The sequence below is a fragment of the Dasypus novemcinctus genome, chromosome 7 (assembly GCF_030445035.2).
Source record: "Dasypus novemcinctus isolate mDasNov1 chromosome 7, mDasNov1.1.hap2, whole genome shotgun sequence".
Classification (NCBI taxonomy): domain Eukaryota; kingdom Metazoa; phylum Chordata; class Mammalia; order Cingulata; family Dasypodidae; genus Dasypus; species Dasypus novemcinctus.
This window is the reverse complement of record NC_080679.1, coordinates 123886532-123906339: the sequence shown is the minus strand read 5'-3', so window position 1 is coordinate 123906339 and position 19808 is coordinate 123886532. Positions and strand designations below refer to the sequence as shown.

At 54.9% G+C, this 19808-nt stretch overlaps 2 protein-coding genes across 3 annotated transcripts in view; one reads left to right on the top strand and one right to left on the bottom strand.

Annotated features, from left to right (window-relative positions):
- Nucleotides 1-10348, top strand: part of SCTR (secretin receptor) — a 75222-nt gene extending 64874 nt beyond the window's left edge. For both annotated transcript variants that reach the window (XM_058301116.2, XM_058301115.2), the window contains exons 9-13: nt 389-458; nt 3439-3530; nt 4462-4588; nt 8920-8961; nt 9920-10348. In XM_058301116.2, the coding sequence (XP_058157099.1) occupies nt 389-458; nt 3439-3530; nt 4462-4588; nt 8920-8961; nt 9920-10198 (610 nt within the window). In that variant the 3' untranslated portion in view covers nt 10199-10348. The remainder of the gene's footprint in view (nt 1-388; nt 459-3438; nt 3531-4461; nt 4589-8919; nt 8962-9919) is intronic.
- TMEM37 (transmembrane protein 37) lies at nt 4188-18755 on the bottom strand. Its single transcript, XM_058301117.1, has 2 exons — nt 18425-18755; nt 4188-13711 (listed from the first exon to the last, which is right to left on the bottom strand). Exons 1-2 carry the CDS (start codon nt 18443-18445, stop codon nt 13139-13141), a joined length of 594 nt encoding a protein of 197 aa, XP_058157100.1. The 5' UTR covers nt 18446-18755; the 3' UTR covers nt 4188-13138.
- Between the last annotated feature and the right edge of the window lie 1053 nt (nt 18756-19808).

Genomic DNA, 19808 nt, shown 5'->3' with positions numbered 1-19808 from the left:
CCCTCTCCAGTTTGCCAAGTAGCCCCGCGCCCTGAGGCCCCTCACCTGCTGACCTCACCTGCCTGGTTGGCTGCTGAGTTCACTGTCGTGTGCCCAGTGAATCCTGACAAGTGGCAGCTTGGGACCTGGGGGTCTCCCAGCTCTTGGGTGGCATGTGTTGCCCCCCACCCCAGACACCAGGCCCTGCTTAGAGACAGGAAGCTGCTTCGACAAACCCAGCAGTGCTTCTTGGTGGCGGGAGAGGGACGGGCTCTGCTCTGCTTGGCACACCCCGTAATGGCTAAGGGCCACAAACATGAGTGCTGCATGGGGTGTGCCACCCAGGGAGCACGGCTTTCTGGTCTACCCAGCTCCCCACCCCAACTATGTCTGGCTCCCCCTCCCACAGGTGCTGGGATATCAACACCAACACATCCATCTGGTGGGTCATTCGAGGACCTGTGACCCTCTCCATCCTGGTGAGTTGCTGTCCTCCCTGAGGTGGGCTCCAGACAGGAACAGTGACCTGGCAGGTGGGGACAGGGGAGGGCTGGAAGCCCCGCCCCCTTAAGAATGAATGACCAATGACCAGGAGGGGCAGCAGGAGGCATTACCTTACCCACCTCCCTCTTTTCTAGGAATAGCAGCAGAAATGTGGTGAGCAGAGCTCCTCGTCCTCACCTGGCTCCCCACTGGCCTGCAAGGCCTCCTCCATGGGTTCAGACCTTGACCGTTTTTCTTGACATTCTCTTGATAAACTGGGAAGAGTCACTGAGCTGGGATCACAGGAGAGGGAAGGTCGAGGGAGGCTGTGGTGTTGGGACTTGGCAGTAATGGAGGTGGCAGCTGGCCTGGAGGATTGGGAGTGACCCTCCTGGGGGTTCACTCTGGTGGGGGGTGGGGGGTTTCAACCCTGGATGCCCTTTAGAACCCCCTGGAAGCTTGATAGAAACACTGCTGGCCAGAGCGCCCAGGCTGTTATTGTTCCAGGGCTCTGGTCTTCCCTCAGTAGCCGAGCCTATGGATGGTGGATAAGAAGAGGGGGCGTACAGAGGGACAACACGTGGGAGATGCACAGGGGACATTTCATAGAGGAGTCAGCCCTCAGCCGCAACTGACCTCCATGTACCTGCCCAGCCCCCAGAGGGACACCATGGCTGCAGAACTAGGCTTGCCAGAGTTGGGGAGGGGGCACTGCACCCCTGGGCATGCACAGGACGGGGCTGGCAGGGTGACCTCCTGGGGCAGGCAGTAGGATGAGGTGGGGGGCATTCCACCCCTCCCACCCCCACCCCACTAATGGAAGCCACCGTAAAAGCAAAACTGGAAAATGAAAAATGTATCTTAAAAGAAGAATAAAACTACCCATAGTTCCACCACCTGGAGATACACATTACGAACACGGTTTCCTTGTCCTTCCCAGCTTTTGCTTTGAGCATTCAACTCTTCCTTTTCAAAATGCTTAATGTCATTTTGTATCCTAGTTGGGTTTGTTTGGTTTGGTTTTCCACTTAGCAATAGATGCGAACTTTCCCGTGTCATTTGAGATTTCTGACAAACTGCTTGTTCTGGCTGTGTGATAGTCCTGCAGGGGTATGCCCTCATTTAGCTCATCTGGTTTCCCTGCGTTTATCCTGGGAGTTTGACAGCCCCACCCAGGAGAGCCCAGGCTGAGACGAATTCCCCAAGCCCGGGTCTCCCTAGTGATTGAGAGATGATGGGGGTAGGACACTCCTGATCCAAAATCCCTCCATGCCACCTGCCACAGGGCCTGGCGTTACACTTTTTAAGGGTCCTGCTTAGGATCTTAGAGGTTTTTTGGTTTGGTTGGTTGATTTTTGCCTTTAGGGCTCCAAGTTAAATGAAATACAGCTAGAAGTCAAAAAAAAAAAAAAGGAGACTTCATTAACTGACGCCACGGAGTGGGTCCGTGCCTCACTCATTTAGAGAATGACACACAAGCAACAAACCAAGAAGCAGAGTTGCAGAAGAGGCCGTGCTGGGCTAGGAGTCCAGGACAGGTGCTCTCTGCATCTTTGGGCAAGCGTTCCCGGCCCCAGGCTACCAGTGGGAGCAGTGAGGGCATGAGACTGGCTGAGCCCACTGATCCCTGCACCTGTCAGAAGGTGCTTAAACGAGCAGATGAGAGGGGAGAGAGGGGCTTTCGTCTGGCAACTTCATCACATTCCCAGCTCTGGGCCCTGAGGTTGGGGGAGGAGACACCAAAAGATGGAGGAAACCCTATTCCTGTCCTCGAAGAAGTACTTACACACACACACATTTGACAGATGCATGCATTTGTCCCCTTTAACATATTTTAAGCATGCTCACACAATAACATCATCCTTAAATAAAAATAATATATCGGGAGTGTATGTAGTTCAAGTGTTTGAGCACCTGCTTCCCCTAAATGAGGTCCTGGGTTCATTCCCCGGTACCTCCTAAAGAAGAAAAAAAAGAAAGAAAGAATACGTACAGGTGAGATGAGACAGGTGAGGAAGGTAATTAAGGCTGGCTTCCTGGAGGAGATGACTGAGCTACAAATTGACTCCATAAGGCTCTAAAATAGTGGTCCTCAAAGTGTGGTCCCTGGACCCGCAGCTTCAGCATCACTTGGAAACTCATTAAGAATGCATATTCTTGTAAAAAATAATAAAAAAATAATAAAAATAATTATAAAGAAATCTGGGAAGTGGATGTGGCTCAAGCAATTGAGCTCCTGTATACCACACTGGAGGTCCCAGATTAGGTTCCTGGTGCCTCCTGCAGAAGACAAGCAAGACAGCAAGCTGGCATGACAGGCTGGTGCAGGGAGCTGACACAACAAGGAGACACAAAGAGCTGACACAGTGAGAGACACAATAAAGCAGGGAGCAAAGGTGGCTCAAGCGATTGAGCACCTCTCTCCCACATGGGAGGTTCCAGGTTCAGTTCCTGGTGCCTCCTAAAGAAAAGACCAGCAGACACAGAGAGCAGACAGCAAGTGCAAAGAATGGGGTGGGGGGTGGGGGTAGTAAATAAATATAAATAAATCTTAAAAAGAATAAAAAATGTGCATTCTCTGGCCCTGCCCCACGTTGACTGAACCATAATCTCTGGAGGTGGAGCCTAGCAGTCTTCACCCTAAATTTTGAGCTGCTGTAAAGCCTTGCTGCTAAAAGTGTGTTCCAAGGACCAGCACTGGCATTACCTGGGAGTCTGTTACAAATACAGAATCTCAGGCCTCACTGGAGACCTACATTTTAGCAAGAGTCCCAGGGGAGGGGGATTCAGTGTGTGTTTTAACTTTGAGTCATCTGGGTTGATCTCAAAACCTGAGAGCTCTTGCAGCCCAGGGGTCAGAGAGCTGCCCCCTGCCCTGCGCTCCAGACCTGCCATAAACCAACAGATGTGGGATGTCTGCACTGCCTTCTGGAAAGCAGAATACCTTCAGCTCCACTTCTGCCTTGTGTGTTGCAGATTAATTTCATCCTTTTCATAAATATTCTAAGAATCCTGGTGAAAAAACTTAGAACCCAAGCAACAAGAGGAAGTGAAATGAATCATTACAAGTAAGTGGTGGGCAAAGACCTAGGCACAGCCATCAGGCAGCAAGCATTTGTTGAGCTCCTACTGTTTACCTGACTCAAGCTAGGCACTGTTGGAGAGGGAGGGAGAAGGAAAGCAGTGGACCTCGTCCCATTGTTAATCGGGGGCATTGTAAATAGGCAGGGTTTGAAACTTCATCCTTTGACCTGGGGAAGGGGAGAAAGAAATCTCAGTCGGGAAGCCAGGAAGTCTGAGTTTGCGAATATAAATTTAGAGGCCAACGCAGCTGTCTCCATACTTAGTGACACAGTCCCAGGTTGTTTACACAGCAGTGTTCTCCAAAGGAGGGTGGGGCCTGTGATCTGGGATAGAGTTGCCAGATAATAGAGGATGCCTAGTTAAATCTGAATTTCTGATAAACAACAAGGAATTTGTTTAGTCCTTACACTGCCTATACTAAGAAATTATCCATGGTTTAGTAGAAGTTACCAATTCTAATTTCTCTGGGTGCTCCTGTATTTTTATTTGCTAAATTCTGCAACCCTAATCTGGGAAGCCAAAAGAACATCTCTTTATAGATATTTGTTATCTAACACATAAGAAAGCTAGCTTTGCTAATAATACGGGAGACAGAATGGCAGTAACACGTGCATATATCATTGATAAATAAATGAAGTTACTTCGGGGAGCACACAGCCACATATTTTTTACTCAGAAAAGTTGGGGATTGGCCATGAGTTGGTAAATGTTACATCTGGGTGATGGGTACGTTGGGGCTGGAAAATTTCCAAACTAAAAATTGTTGTAAAGTTTGGGGGCCACTGCTGCAGAGCTTCAAGCGGTCAGACTCAAGGTCGTGGGGGGTGAGCCGGACGCCCCCGAGAGGGGAGTGGGCCGGGAGAGGGGAGGGCTCCAGGCACGGCAGGAGACCGCAGCACGATGCTGTGTCCCCAGGCGGCTGGCGAAGTCCACCCTCCTGCTGATCCCGCTCTTTGGCATCCACTACATTGTCTTTGCCTTCTCGCCGGAGGACGCCATGGAGATCCAGCTGTTTTTTGAACTGGCCCTTGGTTCATTCCAGGTAAGCTTCAGGACTGTGATTTTAACCTGGGGAGTTTTCTCTCCCCCTCGAGAGAAACGGAGGCCGCAGAGACGGCAATTCCGAGTTCTGCAAGAGTCCAGAGGTGCCATTTGGGAAGGTGGAGGCTTCTTTGGGTGGAGACCCAGGAGGAGGAGGGGCAGGGGGGAAGGAAGAGAAGGACCCGGTGTCCCACCGGTCAGGGGGGGTGGGGGAAAGCACCAAGCAAAACACTAAGGACCGAGAGACCAAGCGAGGCCGACTCCAGGGAAAAGAATGGAGAAAAATCAAGTACACTTTCTTGCGTGGCTCTCAGTAGCTTATCCGTAGTCAAAATAATGTGAACACCGACCCCTGGCCATCAAAGGGTTTGGTGGGCAGGCGAGCGGATGCGCAGTGGGGGTGGACGGGTGTTTGAAAGAAGGCAACATCCTTATCTTCATAGTGGGAAGTCCATAGAAAATGCCCCAAACTGAAAAATCCAGAAGTAGCGACATCAGCATATTATTCAGAATCAGTTAAGAGAGTTTCTGAGGAACAGGAAATGGGGCGGGCAGTGTCAGGAGGCTGCTGTTTTTGTAACAAGAATCAATCGACTCTTAAAAACCATGCGGATATACAACTTGTCTAACACAAAAACTAAATTTTAAAAGAAGAAATAAAATAGGGCAATCACCTTCCTACTAATTCAACAAGATATTTTAAGGTTTAAGTAAACATGTTTGGACAAGAAGAGACCTTCTCTGGTAGTAACATGAAGCCCAAACTTCACAACCATAAATGTTTCTTCACTTGTGGCTATCTCCTACCAGAAGCAATATGCTGTAGCTTTCAGGAGAGGGAAAAAAAAATAGAAGAGGGTTCAAGGGAAAAAGAACAAAACAGCATTGAGTTCATACGCAGAATCAGTCCTATAAAGGTGGGTCATCAGTTCGGTTTTGAACTTCCCAGCAGCCAAATCAAAGACAGAAACACAATCAGTTTCAAGATTTACAGTGTCCGTAAGATGAGAAAAAACTCGTTCCCAGGAGGAACCCGGTGACTATGGACTTACAGGCCTGAAAGAAACAGCTCCCCTGGGTTCTCCTGAGAAGCCAGTCGCCCTCAACAGCCTTCCCTCGGTAGACGCAGCAGCAGCCTGCAGAGCTCTCCTCCCAGGGGAGGCCCCCGCGTCAGGGTCGGGCTCAGAGCCTCCCCCCCTGCAGTTCTGTCGGGACCTCACAGCCTGGGGCCACCTGTCAGTCACGGGCGGGTGCCAGGGAAGATGCATCGCTGTGACCCCGTCCATGAACGGAGTCGGGTGCGGCCCTAGCCCACACCTCCACACCCACCCCCTCCCCAAGAGACAGGCCTCTCCAGGGGTGCTGAGCCCTTCCATAGCCCCTGCCAGCACCCCAGGCCTCCAGAGAGCCCAGCCCTTCGGGCAGTCCCCAACCTTGTATGTCCACCAGGGAGCTGTGGGGCACACCACTCAGCCACGGTCCCAGGGGAGGGTCACAGTGGGTTATTAGGCCCATTTAGCTGGTGGGGGAGTCGAGGCCCATATGGGTGGAAGGTGGGACTTCCTGACCCCCGAAGCTGGGGCTGGTGGCTGGGGCTGTGGACTGCCCAAGGCAAAGGCCACTCAGCTTCGCGTCATGACTTGTCAAGAGAAAACCAATAGCAATTTCCCTAATGCTCCCATAGAAATGTTTCTGGAGAAAATGGATCTTTAGAAGTGTGTCCTGAAAGAGTCTTTTTTCATGGTTTGAATTAGGGAAAATTTCTTACCATAAAGGGAAGTAAAGAGAATAGTATAAGAAACCCCCATATCTCCTCACTTACCTTTAACAACTATCCATTTACAGTCTATCTTGTTTCATCTCTCTCCCTCTGTCCACCCTCCATTCTTTTAAGCAAATCCCAGACATCATATTATTTCAGCTGTAAATACTTAGTACATGTTAGAGCCTGGAATTCTAGAAGACAGGCTTAAAAAGGAGCACACAGAAGTGTAATACCATCGTCACGCTCATATACTTCTCAACACTGCAGTTTCGTGGCTTTTTCTGATTGTATAAACAATACTTGCTTCCTATAGGAAATTTGGAAAAAAAGGAAAAGTAAAAAGAAAAACATTTTCTGACAATCGAGAAATAACCTTTGTTAAAACGCTAGTGTATTTGCATCTAGTCTCTTTTCTACCCACAAAGACGCAGACACATCCAAACACACATGCCTCTAATTGGAGTCAGGGTGTGTAGTTTTGTATCCTGCTTGTTCTGTGTAATCCTCTATCAAGCCCAAATGTCTCCCTATCATTAAAAGTCTTCAAACACTCATTCGCTGGCCTGTGTGAGGCCTGCCCTCTGTACACATGGGGAAAAGCTGACTTTCCCTCCACCTGGGCTCTTGCCCTTCCCTAACACAGTAAAAATGTAATGCCCCTGGATCCCAGGACAGGGGCGCCCAGGCCACTCTGGACCCAGTGAGACGGGCAGCAGCCTCAGGCCACGGTTACCAAGCGGCCAGGCTAGGCTCCAGATCCAGGTCTGTGTTATTTCAGAGCCAGCCTTTAAATGGGGGTTTATGGCTACTGACAGCCATTCCCAAATGTGGGTGCCCCATGGAACCACCTGGGGATCTTTGAAGCTTCTGTTGCCTGACAGACACCCAACTTGGGGTGTAGACTGCCACCCAGATCAGGATCTTCAGAAGCTGCCAGGTGATTCTCTTTATATGTGTGTGTGTGTATACTTTTAAAAAAAGATACTTAGATTGCATAAATGTTACATAAAAAATACAGGGATTCCCATATGCCCTGCTGTCTACCCTTCCCACGTTTTCCCACATTAATAACATCTTTCATTAGTGTGGTACATTGATTACAAAATTGCTGAACACATTTTGGAGCATTGCCATGAAGCGTGGATTATAGTTTACATTGTAGTTTACACTCTCTCCCACACCTTTGTAAGTTATGACAAAATATATAATGGCCTGTATCTGTCATTGCATTGTCATTCTGGACAATTCCCAAGTCCCGAAAATGCTCCCACGTTACACCTGTTTTTCCCTCTCCCTCCCCTCAGAGCCTCCACATCAATGATAGGAGTTCTTCCATTGCTGGAATCACGTTAAATCTATAGCAGAATAACAGTAACAGGTGATTCTAAAATGCAGCCAAGTTTGGAAGCCCTTGCCCTGTGCAGTACAGGAAGCAGGCCTGCCTGCACAGCCCCCCACCACCAAGAGTCCCCATTCTATGGAGCAGTTGTTGATGTCTGAAATTGTAAAGCAAAACCTTCCAGGCTGGGCACTGATGCCTGTTAAAATGCCATTACTCCCGAGCAGTCTTTCATATTAAGCCCACAGGAGAGTGGCTGGGTCATCCCTCCTCGGGGGTTCCTTTCCAATGGAGTACTAACTGAGGGCAGGCCTGGGGGGTCTAGGGAGGCGGGGTTGGCCACCCAAGGTCAGAGCTGTGGCATCCGGGCCTCTGTGTGGGGAGGGGTCTCACCAGCCGGGGAAGCCTGGAAGGGAGGGAAGGCAGAGCGAGCATCCTGCAGACACAGCTATGGCTCACGGCTCTTGGCAGGCCTCTTGGGCACAGGATCAGGCATCCCAGACCGGCCTCCTCCGCTAGCAGAGCTCCACACCAGCATCCTGGGGAAAACAGGAGCTCCCAACACCCAGGAAGCTCCTGATAGGCTCGGCCCACACCAAGCCAGGGAATAGACGGCACAGGTGGCCGTGGAGACCCCAAAAGAACACCCATCCCCACCCTACCCACCAAACGTGAGGGCCTTAAACACAGGTCACACCCCGCTGCTGGGAGCCGCATGCTGCAGACTGGATTCTGGGTTCCTGCTTCAATGAGTTGTCCAGGTTTAAACATTTCCGGTTTATCTTGAAACATGAGCCCACAGAGGCCCATGGTCTCACAGGTCCCGCTGGGGCAGATGTACCCACTTACTCACCGAGCTGCCCGGCCCCGTGCCCTGCCCTGCCGTGCTGACGTGTGTGTGCAGCCCTCGACTAGATACTCAGGCGACAGGTGAAAGGGACCCTGGCCCACGAGGAGCTCGCCATCTACGATGATGGCCATCATCTGTGGGATGATTCAGTCCCAGCCAGGGCACTGTGGGGGCAGCAGGAGTAGCCCCAACCCTCCCTGAGGTGAAAGCCATTATGGGAGAGGGCGGGAGAGATCCAGAGCATCTCCTGGAGGGCAGGAGCCAGGAGCTGGTGATCCAAGAACACGGTAAAGAGGAGGGCCGAGCTCAGGTGTCAGCAGCCAGGACTGAGCCCCGGCGAGGCCCGTGCACCTGCTAACCCCTCTGCCCCTCCGGCAGGGCCTGGTGGTGGCTGTCCTCTACTGCTTCCTCAATGGCGAGGTGAGTGGCCTTGGCTGGCTCCGTGCCCGGGAAAGCTCCCTACCAGTGCCCGTTCAGATGATGGCAGGGAATGGGGGGAAGGGGGGACCAGGAGGGAGCTGTGGGCCTCCTGGCTTGGGCCTTAGGATTCTGAGCTCACTTGATGGGAGCAACAGAATGGAGGGGGCGGGGTGGGCTAAGGCAGACCACTGGGCCCTACCCCTAGATGCTGATGCAGCACAAATAGATTCTGTAGGAACGGACTGGCAATGCATCTACAAGGCCCCCCAGGGATCCTTCTCCTTGGGCCAGTGCAGGAAAGGCAGGAGGGTCCTGCAGGCATCCCGAGCAGAACCCCAGGTCCCTGCTTAGGCTCGGCTGCTTGCCGGATGGGTCTTGATCACTGTCCTTCTCTGGCCTCAGAGTCCCACCTGTAGAGAGAGCGACCTGGCGAAATGTCTATAACTGGGTCTTCAGAGACCTCGAAGTGGGTTTGGCTCCTTGGGGGGCTGCACTTACTCCAGGCCAGCACACGCGAGCTTCCTGGCTCAGGGAAACTAGGCGACAGCATGGGTTAAATGCAGTACTGCAGGCCGGCGGCGATTTGCCCCCAAATCGAGCCTCAAAAGGCTTCAGATTTGCTGCCACCCGTTTCCAAAGAGCAATTCCTGGACTCCCTGGTGAGTTCTGAGCCGGGAGGCTTTGTGAGAAGGAGCACCCGGGCTTCCCCTTCCATGGTGGTTTGGTCCTTGGAGTTCTGGAGTTTGTGAAACCAACCATATAATGAGATCCCAGGTGAAGGTGCCAGGGCAGAGTTGGCCCTCCGTGTCTACGGGATCTGGGTTTTGGAAGTGGTGGGTGAGTCCGTGGCTTGCAGGAGGGGAGGGCATGGCTGGCAGGGAGGAGGTGCCCAGGCAGGAGTGGGCCCTGGGCACAGGGCTGCCCATCTCACTGGCTGATGGCTGGCCTCTGGGGACAGGTGCAGCTGGAGCTTCAGAAGACGTGGCGGCAGTGGCACCTCCGTGAGCCCCCACGGCACTCCGTGGCCCTCGGCTCCTTCAGCAGTGGCCCCAGCGGCCTCACCCACAGCACCAAGGCCAGCCCCTCAGAGGAGGCCCGTGGGCCCCCCCCGGGCCAGTGTCATCCGAGGCTGGAGTCGGGCCTCCCACAGGCAGTGGCCAGGACAAGGGCTGCCAGGCTGGATGCTCCTCCTGTGGCTGAGAACGCCCTCCTCCAAGCCGTGCTTCCTCAGAACTAGAGGATGGAGGAAACCAGGGACACAGCGGGGCTGGAGCCCCGGGGGGCGGTGGAAGGCCTGGGACGCGTCCGTCCGTCGTGTCATACTCTCGGGGAAGAGCACTTCGGGGTCCTGGGAAATAAATGCTGGCCGGGATGAGATGCTCGTGCACTTGTCTGTTGTCTCTTGTGGCTCTGTCTCCCAGCCCGCCCTGCTGGAGGAGGGCCCTTCCTTGATCCCACTGCTCCAGTTTTAGGAACAAGCTTAGAAGCCCAGGAGACGAGAAACAAAGAGTCCCTCACTGCCTCTCATTCCTCCAGTAGCCCTCACACTAGAGCCTGGAAGACAACGGCTAAATTCACCTGATGCCATCCCCGTGGGGGCTGGGGGAGCCCTCTACCCCTTTTAGTTAACTATTTTGTCCCCCCAGAAAGGTTAAGAGAAGTGGATGTGGCTCAAGCAGTTCAGTGCCGACCTCCCACATGGAAGGTCCTGGGTTCGGTTCATGGTGCTTCCTAAAGACTAACCACGAGCAGGGAGTGAATGTGGCTCAAGCAGCTGAACGCCCACCTCCTACATGGGAGGTCCCAGGTTAGGTCCCTGGTGTCTCCTAAAGAAAACAAGAAAAACAAGCACACAGATGAGGGAGTCATCTGGGGGGTGGGGGGAGTATGTTGAAACCCCAGCCCCTGATATCTGAGAAGGCGAGCTCTTTGGAAATGAGATCTTGGCAGGTGTTAAGATGCAGTCATACTGGAGGAGGGCAGGCCCTAAGTCCATTATGCCTGGGATCCTTACAAGGAGGAAATCTGGAAGAGGTGAACCCAGACGGACCCAGGGGAGACCTGGGTGGAGGCAGCCACAAGCCAGGGAACACAGAGCAGGACAGGCCAGCACCAGCGGCTAGACAGAGGCCAGGGAGGGGCCTCCTCCCCCCAGGCTTCAGCACCACCCTTGAGACTTCTGGCTTCCAGAGCCAGGAGAATAAATGTGTTTTAGGCCACCCAGTTTGTGACACCTCGTAACCCTGACTGCTGTGACAGTCACCCAGGGGTTGCACATCTTCCAATTGTCCTCACCCCTGGATACAGGGAGAGCCAGAAACCCAGCACGAGCCTGTTTTCCATACGAGAAACATCCCCAAGGTCCTGTGACTTGCCCAAGTCACTCAGCAAAGAGGTGGCAGGAGTTCAGTCCAGGGGCCTTTATTTCAAACCCTGTGCTCCAGGGCCGTGTCCCCACTTTCCCCAGCTCCACTGAGCTCAAATCCCACCCCAGGCAGCGGAGACGGGGGTTGCTCACCCTGCCCCCCTCTGCTCACGGGGAATCTGAGTCTCAATTCCCTTAAATGTCAGCACTGCACCTCCCTCCCCATCACAGTGCAAGAGGGCTAAAGGCTTGACCTTCTTCACAAAACAAACCTATTAGAGCGCAGGGGAAAGCAACCGGGACAAAAGCCAAGCTACCTCCTACGCTTGGTGTGGAAAGAGCATCTTGCTAGTGTGTGGCTCCTGGCTCCAGGCCTGGCTTTGGGGGACCCTAGCCAAATGCTGTCCCCCTGTGGGTCTTGGTTCCCCCCCTTCCCCTCCCCACTGTGGAAACAGGGGGCCACCCCTGGGCACCTATGGACTGCTCTCACAGTGGAAAGGCCAGAGTCCCACTTTCCAGAGATAAGGAACCAAGCTTGTAGGAGGCCGTGACAAGCTCTTATTTCCTGCAGAAGTGATTAGTCCATAGACACATTTCTTAGGTGATCTCCAAGCACTCTGTGTATCTTGGAGTAAAAGTTAAAAAAAAAAAAAAAAAAAAGATATGGAAGTGAGGAGCAGCACTCAGCCCAGTCCAGGAAGGCGATCTGCAGTGACAAGGGAAGGGCAGAGACCAGAAACTTAATGCAACTGGTAGAAGACACACTCCACCAGCGAGTCAGTGTGGAAGGAAATGGGCCCATGGCAAAACCCCACCTGGGGCTGGCACAGTCTGATGCTCCAAAATGTTGACCTGCAGACAAAGATGGACATCTCCACCGGTTCCCGCCCTCCCCCCGTTCACCCCGTCTCACCCCCAGGATGGTTTATTAATCATTACCCCAGGTCTGGCCATTCTCCTTCACGCAGCAGGCCCAGATACGTGCTCTCTGAAGAGAGCTATGTTCTAGGACCAAAAGGCACGTGGGGCCGTCTGACCCTGGCAACTAGATGGACACGCACACTCGCCTGAGGGAGGACTGCATACCAGAAGTTGGGGGGACCTCTTGGGAGGGCTTGCTCAACAACGGTTCTCGAAAGAGAAAGGACCACCACCTAAAGGCAGAGTTCTCCATAAAGGCAGCCAGGGTTCTAGACTGTGGGGTGATGGTCAAAGGGCAGGGGTCAAATCAAGCCAAATGGCTTGACAACCTATGTGCAAAGAAATTCTGAGAGACCTGAGCTCTGCCTGAAAAAAAGCTGCGGGCAGGGAAATATGCACAAAGTCCTTTTGAGCTGGTGGAAGAAAGTCCTAGACTCCAAATCGACTAGATCCTTAGCTGGAAGCGTGATCCACTCTTAGCAACTGTGCGACCCCCCCAGGAATCCCACATCCTCACAGACAGGCACAGAGTCCATAAAACAGGCAAGTCCTGAACACTCATTACCCTGGCTGCCTCCAAATCTGTTCCAGCCCTGGGAAGGAGGATTCAAGAAAAGAGTTTTAAAATATTTCTCTTGGTCTAAAATCAACATCCTAATAAAGTGGCTGAGCCCGCGCCGCTGATGGCTTCGAGGCCGCCTCTTGGCGGACCAGCTGCAAAGGCCTCTGGGATATTTCTGGTAGACCACCCAAAGGTTCACGGCTAAGAGGCAGTAGCTTCAAGGTCACTGTCCCATCTCTACCCCCAGAGGAGGTCAGATTTAGGGGCAGTCCTATCTTGATCACACTTTCTTGGAGAAGCTGATGTCCTCTGGGCGGGCAAGGAGGGATCTAAAATTTCCGTGGCTGGCCCCAGGGCTGTGTGATGCTGTTGATGTGAAGGCCACTGAGTGCATTCAGGAAGAAGAGGAAGGAAGCTGTGAATTGGCACCAGAACATCAGGGTGAAGCCAATGAGCGTGACCTGGCTCCTGAGGAGGGCCACGAAACTCAGGAGCCCCGCAGAGGAGAGGACAAAGGAGACGAGGAGCAGGACGGAGCCCAGGGCCCACTTGCGCCGTGCGTGGGCTTCTTCGCACACCTGGGAGACCATGAGCAGCTCCAGGCCAAAGATGGCGGCCACCACGGCCAAGGCACCCAGGCTGCGGGCCAGGCCCACACCCACGGCCAGCCCGGGCACGTGCGCCTGGCTCAGGTCCCGGAGGCAGCGTGGCCCGCTCTGGCTGTTTGCCGTGCAGAAGTGCCACAGCCCGAAGAGGCGGTCCCCGGCCAGGAGCCAGTGGCCATCGCAGATGGAGATGGAGGACAGGACCAGGGCCAGCGCGGCACACACGATGATCAGCGTCCGGATAAGGGACTCGAAGAAGGACTTGTGGGGCCTCCGCTGGGCCTGCAGCCTATGGGCCTGGAAGACATGCCAGGGGCAGCTGGGTGAGAGAAATGCCCGCCCGCACCCCTCCAACCTTCAGGGGAGACCCCTGAGGCCATTGTAGTCGTACCTTCCCACCCGCCACAGCCACGTTTTTTCAAGACACAGCACCCAGACCCACCTGCTTTGGGGGAGACCCTCCATTCTGCCTGTCCTCTGTCCTCCATTCTAGACCTGTAAGCATTTACTGCCCAGTCTGTTCACCAGGCACTCAGAGTTCCCTGACCTTTGATTCTTTTTATCCTTTATAATGGGTAAGAAATCCACATTCTACTGGCTGGCAAATGCTAATCAGTTCTGAATTCCAAAGTCCAGTCTCGGGTGGCTCATGTGACTTTGAGCAACCTTGAGCATGCAACCTGCCTCGATTTCTTTTGATGCAAAACAAGCACACCTGCCAGGCTGGATATCGAGGGCTGTTAGTGCCCAGAGGATAAGCTACCAAGACAAGGGGATCTGCCCCTCCACCTCCACCAGGAAGCCTCCAGGGCATACCCCCCCCCCCCTCTAGCCCCACACTTTTCTTATCCCGCCCAGCGTTGTTACCTGGTTCTCTGGTCTGAAGGGAATGATTGCACCTAGCTCTTCAGTCTTGCTCAGCCTGGACTCCACCCAGAGCTGGCTGGCCAAACTGTTACAGCAGCTCCTCAAAGGTGGGGAAGGCATGGGTGCTTTCCCTCAACCTCTGATCCCGGCACTTGGAAGCGCGCACCACCCCACAACCTTTGACTCCTGGCAAGTTGGGCTCGCTGTCTCCATCCTGGGCACGACCCAGGCAGGCTCCCATCCCCCAACGCAGAAAGCCAAAGAAATGACACATACTTCCAATAGTCAACTCTTCACCCACAAGCCCTGCGCGCCCGGCCCCGCCTTCCGTTCCAGCGTCACCTCCCAGCTCACTTTCCCCCCAGTCGCTCCGCTCAGCCTCGCTCAGCCTCGGCAGCTCTTCCCGTGCCGGGACCAAGTCTGGGACTTCCTCCCTCAGACACACTGGCCGCTCCACCTCCACCTGAAAGCTCTCCTCCATTCTTCACGTCTTGGCTTCAGCACCTGCATTGAGGCTTTCCTGCCCCTCCCCCAACCCAGAAAGGGTCCCCTTTCTGTGTGTCCTTCACGTTTCTGATCCCAGTGTGTCACTTATTATCTTAGGGCCTATCTCGCTCAGACTGTTTTAAGACTCTGCGGTGCCCGGGTACAGTGCTTGGCCTGGGGCATCTACAGATTCCCAGAAGGGCTGGGGGATAAACAGAGGGTACGGTTCGCATCCACTGTCACTTCCTCTAAACTGCGTCTCCTACCCAGCCGTCAATTAAACTTCCCATAGAAGCAGCCTAGGGGGTTATACCCCAGATTGGGAGGTAGACGGCTCATGCGGGCTTCTGGGCGCTGCTCGGAAATCAGGAAATGGAGAAATGGGGGCTGCGGGGTGCACCCTGTGCTGTGGTGGAGGCTGACCGAGGCAAATCCAGGCCCTACCTCTCCAGGAGGGACAGAGAGCAGAGCCGCTCTCCTCCAGACCCCTGTGCTCAGCCCCCTAGCCGAAACAGCCTGCTCCCAAGCAGGAGCAAGTCCAGCTCCAACCCCAGGGACTTAAGATTCTTCCGGCTTTCAGTGCCTCTGCCTAAGGAGGATCCCATTTTATCCTCAAACCTGTGGGATTGGTAGAGATGGAAATTCTGTGGGGGTGGGGTGAGGATATATAAAGAGGGAAATGAAGTCAAGCAGAAATCAGATGACTTGCTGAAGATCACTCACCAAAATCTCAACAAAGCCTGGGACGGCTGCCCTGACAACTATGCAAGGGCAGGAGGTGGGATGCAACCAGCCTGTGAAGACTCCTGGGTACAGAGGTTTGGGGTGACGGAAAAGTTTGGGTAATGGCAAGTGGTGATGGTGGTGTAACACTATGAGTTTAATTAACACCGCTGAATTGTATACATGGAATTAGTAAAAATGGGAAAATTTCTGTTGTATATATGTTACCACAATACAACTTTCTTTTTCAAAGGAGCCACCCAGCTAGGAGTCTGGGTCCTCCAACTGCATCTCCTTGCTTCCTAGAAAGGCTTCCGGGCACTTTCCGGGCACTGAAGCAGGGTGGGAGGGGAGGCTGAGCAAAGGCCTGCTCTGAGCCCCCTCCTCACTTCACCCCCAATAGCTGCTTGTTATCTAGAGACACAGGCCTCCAGCAGTCCCCAAGGGATTTCATTAGGGAAAAAGAGGCTCTCGGACTAAGATCCAAACCAAAACATACTTAGAAACCTGTGTCCAGTCTACAAACTACCTAAGGTTTGTCCTTGGCCGGTTTCTTCTCTGGCTCTATAAATGGGGCTAGGACCCCTGTACAAAGGCATCTGGCAAGGTTAGGAGATGGAGGAGGTTCTGGGTTGGGAACCCCCTAGAAGCAGAGAACAAAAGTCACCAAGCCACAGCACCCAGACACCTTCTGACCCTAGAAACCATGCTGTCTGAAAAACAGGCATGTCCTGTCCCTTGCTCAGCCCCACCTGTCCCAGGGACAGACTGGACTCTAACCTCTGGGCCCTCGGACATCACAATGGCATTGGAAAGAGTAGACGGCTGATGTCATATCAGAGTCCCCGCCCCCCCAAAGGAGTCGGTCTAAACTCGTGCATGACTAAAGCCCCTGAGGGCAAAACATGTATGTGACATGGTCAGGGTCCAGTTCACTGGAGCTATTAATAGTATTAGGAGCAGCACTAGACGTGGGCGTCTTCTTTTTGAGCCCCCACAGGTCCCCTGTGGTTCTTCAGTAAGACCCAACATGGGGCCGAGGGCCCTGCCCCTCCTGGAGGGCTGCCGGGCAGTGACGTTAGGGGATGGGGCAGCAGACAGAGGGAATGAGGCAGCCCTGCCCCTGGCCTGCCGCTCCCCGTCCCACGTGGCCCTGGAGAAGGTATTTAAACCTCTAAGAGCCTGGACTTCCTCCACCAAAAATAAGCAAGCATTTCTTCCCCTTTTTCCTCGCTAACTCGGAATGATTTCTAGTGACCTGTAGCGCAGCAGCATCTGACACTCCTGGGCCACTGGGCCACCCAGGGCCTTCTCTGCTCCCTCAACCAACAGGCACCTTTCCTCCCATTATTTGTCACCTCCTCACTGTCCACTCTGCCCAGCCCCAGCCCTCATCATCATTAGCAAGAAAGTGCTAGACTGAAATTCCCTCCCCCGCCTCCTAAAGGGGCTCCTGCTGCGCTCCCCTCAGCCCTGCCTGCCACGCCTGTGCCCTGGTCACACTCTTGAGCAGACCTTCTGATTTTTGGAAGATGATAGTACCTACCTCTTATGGTTGCGGTGGGGAGGGAATGAGTTCTTTCACCTGAAGTGCTTGTAATTTAGTGCTCGGTAAGGATCAGTGGTGAAAATTTGCAATCACAGCACTTCTGGGGGAAGCCTCGGGGCCTTCCCCAGCTCAGCGTAGAGCAGCTGGTCTCAACCTTGTCTCCCCCTCCCCAGGCAAGACCACCCAAGCCTCCTTACCTGGCTCCCCCTCCCTCTCCCCCTGCACACCCCAGCACAGTGCCCTCCTCCGCCCCTGCTGCAGCCAATCCTGCCCACAGCTCTTGCGCCTCCTAATTTAGTACAACTCCCAGTACTTCTTCTAAAGCCTTGTTTCCAAGTCTCTCTCCCCACCAGACCTCTTCCATGCCACCCTCCAACCACTGCCTGTCCCGCTCCTCTCAGAACCTGTCCGGGGGATGCGGGGTCGCAATTCAAGAGAATGCTACAGAATAAAGAGGACACGCCCCGCCATTCCCCGTCCCACCCAAGGGCTTCGTCTGGGCTAAAAGGGGTCTGGGGGCGGGGTTTCTCCTGCTAGGGAATGGAAGAAAGGAGATCGGGCTTTGGAGCAGAGAAGTCCTGGGTTCGAATCTTAATTATGCAGCCCAGCTGGCGGAGGTGAGCAGGTTCCTTAACTCCTGAGCCTGTCCCCGAACTTATAAAACAGGCGTGACAGGATCAGCCTGAGTCCGGGAGGTGGGGATGCGAGTTCCAAGCTCCTGGGGTGCCTACGCCAGAAGGAAGCTCGCCCGCAGGTAGCGGCGCCGCCACCTACAGGCTTGGCTGGGGAGAGCGGCAGGCCTGAGGGGAGGCGGGAGGGGGGAGGAAGTGTGTAGGGTCTTTGCCAGCCCATCTCGAAGGAAAAAAAAAAAACACCTTCGGGGGTGCAGGTTTCTCAGCCGCCCCAACCGGCTGGGATGAGGCGCCGCTCCGGGACCCAAACCTTTCCCCTAAGGTGTCCCCAGTGAGTTTGGGGGAGATGGTCTTTCCATGCCCCCACCCCCACCCAGGTTCTAGTTTCTAGGAGAGGCATCTTCTCCGTTATATGAGGCAAGCCTCACTTTGCAAGTGGATTCTCTCCGTTCTCCACTCCGGACGCACCTCGTTTCTTAAACAGCAGGGACCCCTCCGGGATTTCGGAACCCCAAAGAAAGGCCTAAAAATCTTTTTCCAGGGGGAGTCTGGGAGTCTCGGGGGGCTGGCAGGGCGCAGAGGCGAGGAGTAGACCACGTCGCAGGAGCCGCGGAGGGGGGCGCGCGCCCCCAAGTTGCTTTCCGCTCCCTCCGCCCCCGGGTCGCGGCTGCTCTGCATCGAGCCCTCCACCCCTGGTGGGGACAGAGCCCCCGGCCCGCTCGGGGGTAGGGGGCGGCGGGGGCCGCGAGCTACCTGCACGGCGATGGCTGTCATGCTGCGCCCGGCGTCCGCCTGGCTCCCTCGGGCCGCTGGGCTGCGGCCGCTGGTGCCAGGGCTCGGACCTCTCGGGGGGGGGGCGGAGCGTGAGAGCTCCGCGGGCGGGCGGGGAGGAGGGGACGCCGAGGCAGCAATTGACCCCGGGGCAGGCTCGCCGGCCGCCGCCGCCCTCCGCGGCTCGGTTTACGCTGACTCAGCGCCCGCCGCCCAGAGGAGCCCCCGGGGGGCGCGGCAGCGGGCGGCCGGAGGGCGGGCACGAGGGGGCGGGACGCGGCGGGAGGGATCCCCTGCCCGAGAGCGCGGGATCGGGCACGAGGGGGAGGGGCCACCGGACTCCGCCCCAAACTCCGAAGCGCGCCTTCGCGGGGTGCATGGATTCCTCGAGGGCCGGCGGGGCGACCGCGGAAGGCCTGCGGGTGGCGTTCCAGCCCCAGTCTGCGGAGTCTAGCTTTGGGGGACCGAGTCAGAAGAGAAAAGGCTCGGCGGGGGCCGACTTCACCTCCCGCTGGGTGCCCTTGAGCTACTTGTTTGACCTCTCTGAGCTTGGGTTAATAAGCGAGATCCTCTTTGCGAAAGGTCGTGGCAGTCCTGCTTGCTCCAGTGAAAACCGGCTCTTCCTGGCCTCCTCAGGGGACCATCAAAAAGGCAAATAAGCCCCAACAGGGCTAATTGTTCGTCGACTTTTTTTGAGACGCGCCCGAGTTTGTTTGCCGGGATCGGAATTTCAAGGAGGCAGCACCGGAAAGTCCCACCCCAAAGGGGGCGGGTGCAGGGGTTATTCCAGGGCCACAGATTCCTGCTAGGACGTCTTCCTCGGTAGTGGGGACGTGCGGGGGTGGGGGTGGGGAGAGGGATTCCTGCTTAGGACGAAGCCAGACCGCTTTCTCCTTACCCAAACGGGGCAAATGGAATTATTTGGGCAGGCGGGCAGCTCTGCTGCAGCGCCCCAGGGACCTTAAAGCAACTGCACTTGTCTCTTTCCCCCCAGGAGAAAGGGGGGGAAGTTGCAATGGTCGGTGCATCTGTGAATTAGCTTTTCATCTGATTCCTGTCACTACCTAAGGGATCTCAGCGTAGTCTAATTCAGCCTCCGGGGTTGACAAATGAGACCTGGAGGGCCCTGCCCGCAGCCTCCCCCACCCGCAGTCACTGGAGAGCCAGACCACCACCTAACTGGAAGCCCGGGTCCAGATCCAAGTTCTGCCCCAGAAGCGCCCAGAGGGCTCTTCAGCCAATCCACCCTGAGCCCCCACCCTGAGATTGCCCGGCCTCAGGCCACAGTACCTGCTGAGTGGATCTGGGGTGGGGCCCCCAAAGGTGTATTTCTGACCGGGTGCTGCAGCTGCCCTGGGGCCCTGCT